At 48.6% G+C, this 9,017-nt stretch overlaps 1 protein-coding gene across 1 annotated transcript; it reads left to right on the plus strand.

Moving 5' to 3' along the window:
* Positions 1-469: 469 nt before the first annotated feature.
* On the plus strand, positions 470-7,739 carry LOC129148774 (uncharacterized). Its single transcript, XM_054714372.1, has 4 exons — positions 470-566; positions 677-945; positions 1,942-2,158; positions 7,537-7,739. The coding sequence occupies exons 1-4, from the start codon at positions 470-472 to the stop codon at positions 7,560-7,562; spliced, it is 609 nt and encodes a 202-aa protein (XP_054570347.1). The 3' UTR covers positions 7,563-7,739.
* The last annotated feature ends 1,278 nt before the right edge of the window (positions 7,740-9,017 follow it).

Below are 9,017 nucleotides of genomic sequence, written 5' to 3' on the forward strand. Positions count from 1 at the left end.
CCCCTCTCAGACCCCGGGCTCCCCGCGCCGCCTGAAGTGGGGTCCCGGACACGCACCCCCTCTGCCCGGTCCCTGCGGGGGGCCAGGCCTGATGGTGCCCCCCCCGCCCGGCTTAGAGGGTGAGAGGGGCCGCTGCACCCCAAGCTCTCACCTTCTCCGGCGCACGCCCCCCCTCTTGCCCGGCTGCCCACGGAGGCCCTTCCCCCACGTTAGGGGACGTGGGAACAGAACGTCCAACTGAAATTGGCACAAATCTGTGCACGACGGACCCTGAGCGCCTGGCCTGACCCCCTTTCCGCTAGCCCGCCCCCCCTTCTCCCTCAGCATCGCCCTCACGGAACTGGGTCCGGTTCCCCTTCTCCCCAACCCGTCCCCCACCTCCACCCCCGGGGAGCCGCCGGCCCTGCCCGCCCTCCCGCAGCCGGGGCTCCCCAGGCGCCCTCCCCGGAGGAGGTGGCATCGCCCGCGGATGCGGCCCGGGCCCATTCACTGTCTGTTCGCTCAGCCGGTGCGGCTCCGGGGAAGCGGGGAGGCCGGGGACCGAGCTGTCCCAGCCACACGCGGTGGTGAGCGTCACGTCTCCCCGCTGCCCCAGACCCGCAAGGCTCTCCCTCACCCCCAGAATGAAGGTCAGATTCTCCCGCTCCCCTGCAACCCCCTCCCGCCTCACCTCCAGGCCCCCCCATGTTCCCCCCCACATTCATACCCTGCAATGCGGGCTCCCTTTTCCACAAGCGCCTCAAACCTCCCCGCCTGGAACCTCCCCCTCCCGGGGGCCCACAGCACCCCGTGCGGCTGGTCTGCTCCAGCCCAGATGCTCTTAGAGGCGCCTGGAAGCTCCAGCGGGTGCCCCTTCAGAGCCTGGCTACTGCTCTCCCCATGGAGGGGAGGGGGCCTCGAACACCGCTGGTTTTCAGTGAACATCTGGGGGTGACCTGTGGGGAGGTGAGGACCTTCCACAGCCATGGAGCCAGGACCACGGGGCCCCAAAGGCAGACCTCAGCGCCCTGACGGTGTTGCTCAGTGATTGGAGCACCCGCCTGCCCACTGAAGGCCGAGGGTTCCATTCCTGGTCAAGGTCAAGGGCACAGACCTGGGCTGTGGGTCCATCCCAGGCCCCATTGGGGAGTGTGGAAGGCAACCCATGGATGTGTCTCTTCTCACATCCACGTGTCTCTCTCTCTCTTTCTCTCTCTTCCCCCCTTCCTCCCTCTGTTCCTCCCTCCCTTCCACTCTCTCTAAAATTCAATTTAAAAAATATCCTCAGGTGAGGATTAAAAAAAAGAATGTGGTCATTTTTTTAAAAAGTGTGACCTAAAAGGGGTGGTGGAAGCCAGGTGCCCGGAGTGCGGGAGACCTGGTCGCCGAGGCCGGGTCAGCGGTGAAACACGGCTCCCCTTTAAGGCGCAGCTCCCGGCCTGTAACTGTGACCACTGTCCCCTCGAGTGGATGCACATTCCAGTGAGGACCAGGAGAGAGGATACAACCCCGAACCCCAAAAGCAAAGCCTTTCCTTGGGGGTAAAGTGATGGCACCCACGTGGCTGATGTTGAAAGTACTTGAACGACAGCAGCCTCAGGTCCAAAGCCCGCACGCAGTAGGTGTCTGACACATAGCAGGTGGTGGATAAATACGTGCGTGAATGAATTCTAGCCTGCACACAGTCTCCACAATAGGGGTGACTAAGCAGCAGGGGGCTGTGGCTCCGCTCCTTCTGATGGGTGTCACTAGAGGGTGCTCACCACCAACCTCCTGTTTGTGACCTGAGCTTAAGTCTGGGAGGTAAAGGAAGGGCCAGATCTGAGTGTGTTGTGCCAGAGAAGCCAGGCGGAGTGGAAGGGGAGCGGAGGGAGAGCAGTGGGTTCCGCCCCAGGCCAGGCCCCCTCTCCCCAGTGTGCTTATGTAGAAAGCGCTAGCCTTCTTCCCACCCGCACCCCACAGGCCGAGAGGTGCCAGCCAGAGCGCCTCAGCGGGACAAAGGGGTGGGAGCTGCCGGTTTCACAGTGGCCGCCCGCTCCCCTGGGGGCGAACCCACACGCCCACTGGGACAAGGAGCCCTCATCCCAGCAGTACTGGAGGCCTCCCCCCCTCCTCCCCCCTCCGCCCTCCGGTGACCGGCGCTGGTGCCTTCACCAAGGCTTCACCTTTGGGTGCTACTGTAAGCACAAAAATAAGTGATGGCTGAATCCCACTTTTCACTCCACAGAAGGGAAAATTTCCTTAGGAGACGGGTTAAGGGAGCACAAATGATCAAGAGGGACCGTTCGATCTCTTGGAGATAAAAATGGGTAATTTATATGTGAGGCTCTAAGTAGGATGTTCCCAAGGAAACTCAACTAGAAACCATTCATTTCTAATCAGTTTTTAACTTGATTTTTAATCAAAATTTCAAAGCTCACGTGTTGGTTTCTGCAGGGAACGCAGCGGGTGGCAAGAATTAACGCAGACATTGGGGTGATAACCAATTACACTAACAGACATTGGGGTGATAACCAATTACACTAACAGACATTGGGGTGATGACCAATTACACTAACAGACATTGGGGTGATGACCAATTACACTAACAGACATTGGGGTGATGACCAATTACACTAACAGACATTGGGGTGATGACCATTTACACTAACAGACATTGGGGTGATGACCAATTACACTAACAGACATTGGGGTGATGACCATTTACACTAACAGACATTGGGGTGATGACCATTTACACTAACAGACATTGGGGTGATGACCAATTACACTAACAGACATTGGGGTGATGACCATTTACACTAACAGACATTGGGGTGATGACCATTTACACTAACAGACATTGGGGTGATGACCATTTACACTAACAGACATTGGGGTGATGACCAATTACACTAACAGACATTGGGGTGATGACCATTTACACTAACAGACATTGGGGTGATGACCATTTACACTAACAGACATTGGGGTGATGACCAATTACACTAACAGACATTGGGGTGATGACCAATTACACTAACAGACATTGGGGTGATGACCATTTACACTAACAGACATTGGGGTGATGACCAATTACACTAACAGACATTGGGGTGATGACCATTTACACTAACAGACATTGGGGTGATGACCAATTACACTAACAGACATTGGGGTGATGACCATTTACACTAACAGACATTGGGGTGATGACCATTTACACTAACAGACATTGGGGTGATGACCAATTACACTAACAGACATTGGGGTGATGACCATTTACACTAACAGACATTGGGGTGATGACCATTTACACTAACAGACATTGGGGTGATGACCAATTACACTAACAGACATTGGGGTGATGACCAATTATACTAACAGACATTGGGGTGATGACCAATTACACTAACAGACATTGGGGTGATGACCATTTACACTAACAGACATTGGGGTGATGACCATTTACACTAACAGACATTGGGGTGATGACCAATTATACTAACAGACATTGGGGTGATGACCAATTACACTAACAGACATTGGGGTGATGACCAATTACACTAACAGACATTGGGGTGATGACCAATTACACTAACAGACATTGGGGCGATGATCATTTACACTAACAGACATTGGGGTGATGACCAATTATACTAACAGACATTGGGGTGATGACCATTTACACTAACAGACATTGGGGTGATGACCATTTACACTAACAGACATTGGGGTGATGACCAATTACACTAACAGACATTGGGGTGATGACCAATTACACTAACAGACATTGGGGTGATGACCAATTATACTAACAGACATTGGGGTGATGACCAATTACACTAACAGACATTGGGGTGATGACCATTTACACTAACAGACATTGGGGTGATGACCATTTACACTAACAGACATTGGGGTGATGACCAATTACACTAACAGACATTGGGGTGATGACCAATTACACTAACAGACATTGGGGTGATGACCAATTATACTAACAGACATTGGGGTGATGACCAATTACACTAACAGACATTGGGGTGATGACCATTTACACTAACAGACATTGGGGTGATGACCATTTACACTAACAGACATTGGGGTGATGACCATTTACACTAACAGACATTGGGGTGATGACCATTTACACTAACAGACATTGGGGTGATGACCATTTACACTAACAGACATTGGGGTGATGACCATTTACACTAACAGACATTGGGGTGATGACCAATTACACTAACAGACATTGGGGTGATGACCATTTACACTAACAGACATTGGGGTGATGACCAATTACACTAACAGACATTGGGGTGATGACCAATTACACTAACAGACATTGGGGTGATGACCAATTATACTAACAGACATTGGGGTGATGACCAATTACACTAACAGACATTGGGGTGATGACCATTTACACTAACAGACATTGGGGTGATGACCATTTACACTAACAGACATTGGGGTGATGACCATTTACACTAACAGACATTGGGGTGATGACCATTTACACTAACAGACATTGGGGTGATGACCATTTACACTAACAGACATTGGGGTGATGACCATTTACACTAACAGACATTGGGGTGATGACCAATTACACTAACAGACATTGGGGTGATGACCAATTACACTAACAGACATTGGGGTGATGACCAATTACACTAACAGACATTGGGGTGATGACCAATTACACTAACAGACATTGGGGTGATGACCATTTACACTAACAGACATTGGGGTGATGACCATTTACACTAACAGACATTGGGGTGATGACCAGTTACACTAACAGACATTGGGGTGATGACCAATTACACTAACAGACATTGGGGTGATGACCATTTACACTAACAGACATTGGGGTGATGACCATTTACACTAACAGACATTGGGGTGATGACCAATTACACTAACAGACATTGGGGTGATGACCAATTACACTAACAGACATTGGGGTGATGACCAATTATACTAACAGACATTGGGGTGATGACCAATTACACTAACAGACATTGGGGTGATGACCATTTACACTAACAGACATTGGGGTGATGACCATTTACACTAACAGACATTGGGGTGATGACCATTTACACTAACAGACATTGGGGTGATAACCATTTACACTAACAGACATTGGGGTGATGACCATTTACACTAACAGACATTGGGGTGATGACCATTTACACTAACAGACATTGGGGTGATGACCAATTACACTAACAGACATTGGGGTGATGACCATTTACTCTAACAGACATTGGGGTGATGACCAATTACACTAACAGACATTGGGGTGATGACCAATTACACTAACAGACATTGGGGTGATAACCAATTACACTAACAGACATTGGGGTGATGACCATTTACACTAACAGACATTGGGGTGATGACCATTTACACTAACAGACATTGGGGTGATGACCAATTACACTAACAGACATTGGGGTGATGACCAATTACACTAACAGACATTGGGGTGATGACCATTTACACTAACAGACATTGGGGTGATGACCAATTACACTAACAGACATTGGGGTGATGACCATTTACACTAACAGACATTGGGGTGATGACCAATTACACTAACAGACATTGGGGTGATGACCATTTACACTAACAGACATTGGGGTGATGACCAATTACACTAACAGACATTGGGGTGATGACCATTTACACTAACAGACATTGGGGTGATGACCATTTACACTAACAGACATTGGGGTGATGACCATTTACACTAACAGACATTGGGGTGATGACCATTTACACTAACAGACATTGGGGTGATGACCATTTACACTAACAGACATTGGGGTGATGACCATTTACACTAACAGACATTGGGGTGATGACCAATTACACTAACAGACATTGGGGTGATGACCATTTACACTAACAGACATTGGGGTGATGACCAATTACACTAACAGACATTGGGGTGATGACCAATTACACTAACAGACATTGGGGTGATGACCAATTACACTAACAGACATTGGGGTGATGACCATTTACACTAACAGACATTGGGGTGATGACCATTTACACTAACAGACATTGGGGTGATGACCATTTACACTAACAGACATTGGGGTGATGACCAATTACACTAACAGACATTGGGGTGATGACCATTTACACTAACAGACATTGGGGTGATGACCATTAACACTAACAGACATTGGGGTGATGACCATTTACACTAACAGACATTGGGGTGATGACCAATTACACTAACAGACATTGGGGTGATGACCAATTACACTAACAGACATTGGGGTGATGACCCATTACACTAACAGACATTGGGGTGATGACCATTTACACTAACAGACATTGGGGTGATGACCATTTACACTAACAGACATTGGGGTGATGACCAATTACACTAACAGACATTGGGGTGATGACCATTTACACTAACAGACATTGGGGTGATGACCAATTACACTAACAGACATTGGGGTGATGACCATTTACACTAACAGACATTGGGGTGATGACCAATTACACTAACAGACATTGGGGTGATGACCAATTACACTAACAGACATTGGGGTGATGACCATTTACACTAACAGACATTGGGGTGATGACCAATTACACTAACAGACATTGGGGTGATGACCAATTACACTAACAGACATTGGGGTGATGACCATTTACACTAACAGACATTGGGGTGATGACCATTTACACTAACAGACATTGGGGTGATGACCAATTACACTAACAGACATTGGGGTGATGACCATTTACACTAACAGACATTGGGGTGATGACCAATTACACTAACAGACATTGGGGTGATGACCAATTACACTAACAGACATTGGGGTGATGACCATTTACACTAACAGACATTGGGGTGATGACCAATTACACTAACAGACATTGGGGTGATGACCAATTACACTAACAGACATTGGGGTGATGACCAGTTACACTAACAGACATTGGGGTGATGACCAATTACACTAACAGACATTGGGGTGATGACCAATTACACTAACAGACATTGGGGTGATGACCATTTACACTAACAGACATTGGGGTGATGACCAATTACACTAACAGACATTGGGGTGATGACCATTTACACTAACAGACATTGGGGTGATGACCAATTACACTAACAGACATTGGGGTGATAACCAATTACACTAACAGACATTGGGGTGATGACCATTTACACTAACAGACATTGGGGTGATGACCAATTACACTAACAGACATTGGGGTGATGACCATTTACACTAACAGACATTGGGGTGATGACCAATTACACTAACAGACATTGGGGTGATGACCATTTACACTAACAGACATTGGGGTGATGACCATTTACACTAACAGACATTGGGGTGATGACCATTTACACTAACAGACATTGGGGTGATGACCATTTACACTAACAGACATTGGGGTGATGACCAATTACACTAACAGACATTGGGGTGATGACCATTAACGTGCCTGATTTTTAGGGACTTGGCCCAGCGCCCTCCAGCAGGAGCTGCAGTAAGATGACATTTCTCCCGCCTGCAGGTGGCGCTGTGAGCGAGGAGACGTGACCGGCTCTGATCAGCATCTTACCGGAACCTGGGATGACCTTACCGGGTTAAACAAGTGCAGGGGGATATGGGTCTGTTACCCAGATGCCTTCGACCCTCTCCATTGCCACTTTCCTTTCATTGGGATTCTTCCTCCGCCTTTGGGGGTTAGATTTATGGCCTAATAAATGTATTGTAACTGCACCCTTTAACTTGTGGAGCGCGTTTTTCTATGAAGATAGTTTTCCTTTAAAAAGCTAATAGCTAAAATGTATTGAATGGTGACTATGTTCGGCCCCTGCGCTGAGCACTTTATACACGACAGCACTTTCACACAAACTTCAGCTGTGGGATAAAGAATATCTGGCCTTAGCCGGTTTGGTTCAGTGGATAGAGCGCCGGCCTTTGGACTAAAAGGTCCCAGGTTCGATTCTGGCCAAGGGCACATGCCCGGGTTGTGGGCTCAACACCCCCTGTGGCTCTCACAACTCTAACTCATTTGATTTTTCTAGGGAAATTACAATAAATTCATTTCTCTGCTTTCCCCCCAGAAATCACATGTAAAGAGACAAAATATGACGTTTGCCTTTATTACCTGGAGACTTGACTAAGTAACAGCCTTACTGTACCTGCTACAAACAGGAAGGAAGGTTCGCACCAAGGACATTTTCTGTTTCCTGTTAACACCAAACAGCCCTCACCGACTCAGACCTAGTTTAACAAGACACAGGCCGCCTGAGTTACGTTGTCATCGAATGTGAGAAGCCACGATTCGCACAGCCTGAGTTTGCGGCTACCTCACTGCTCACGGGACTGGTAAGATCTCCGGCGCCCTCCAAGTGTGGCCAGCACGGAGCTCAGGGCGTGCTGTGTGCCAGGTGCTGCCAGTCTCAGTCTCTTTAGAGAGTTTACAGCTTTAGCTCCTGGATATTTCATCCAAAAATGGCCAGAGCCCTAGCCGGTTTGGCTCAGAGCATCAGCCTGCGGACTGAAAGGTCCTGGGTTCGATTCCGGTCAAGAGCACATGCCCAGTTGCAGGCTCGATCCCCAGTAGGGGGGTGCGGGAGGCAGCCAATCGATTCTTTCCCATCATGGATGTTTCTCTCTCCTTCTTCCTTCCTCTCTGTATCAATAAAAATATATATATTTTAAAAAATTGCCAGAAAACTTGCCCCTGGGTTTCAGGACTGTCCAGTCATCACACCTAAAGGAAATACTGCCAAACACGCTTGCCCAGTGAGCAAACATACCTGTGTACACACGGAAGCACCAGCCACCGTTTCCTACAGCTCAACTGAGCGACTGGGTCACAATTTCCACACAATGTGTTTACACCTCAGTGGCATGTACACATGGACTGGACTCGATTTACGAGAGGGAGGCCACGAGGAGCTGTCAGTCCTCCAGGGCATAGACGCAGAAGCACAGGGGCTCCCAGGGGCTCCCAGAGGCTCCCAGGGGCTCAGAGAGGCTCCC

This window comes from Eptesicus fuscus, chromosome 4 (assembly GCF_027574615.1).
Source record: "Eptesicus fuscus isolate TK198812 chromosome 4, DD_ASM_mEF_20220401, whole genome shotgun sequence".
NCBI lineage: Eukaryota > Metazoa > Chordata > Mammalia > Chiroptera > Vespertilionidae > Eptesicus > Eptesicus fuscus.

What these genes read in the sequence shown, in the direction of transcription:
- LOC129148774 (XM_054714372.1), top strand. Translation starts at nt 470, where the DNA reads ATGCGGCCCGGGCCCATTCACTGTCTGTTCGCTCAGCCGGTGCGGCTC. An exon ending in TGTCCCAGCCACACGCGGTG is followed by an intron (nt 567 to 676) that starts GTGAGCGTCACG and finishes CCTCACCTCCAG; the next exon opens with GCCCCCCCATGTTCCCCCCC. An exon ending in CTTCACCTTTGGGTGCTACT is followed by an intron (nt 2,159 to 7,536) that starts GTAAGCACAAAA and finishes TCCCGCCTGCAG; the next exon opens with GTGGCGCTGTGAGCGAGGAG.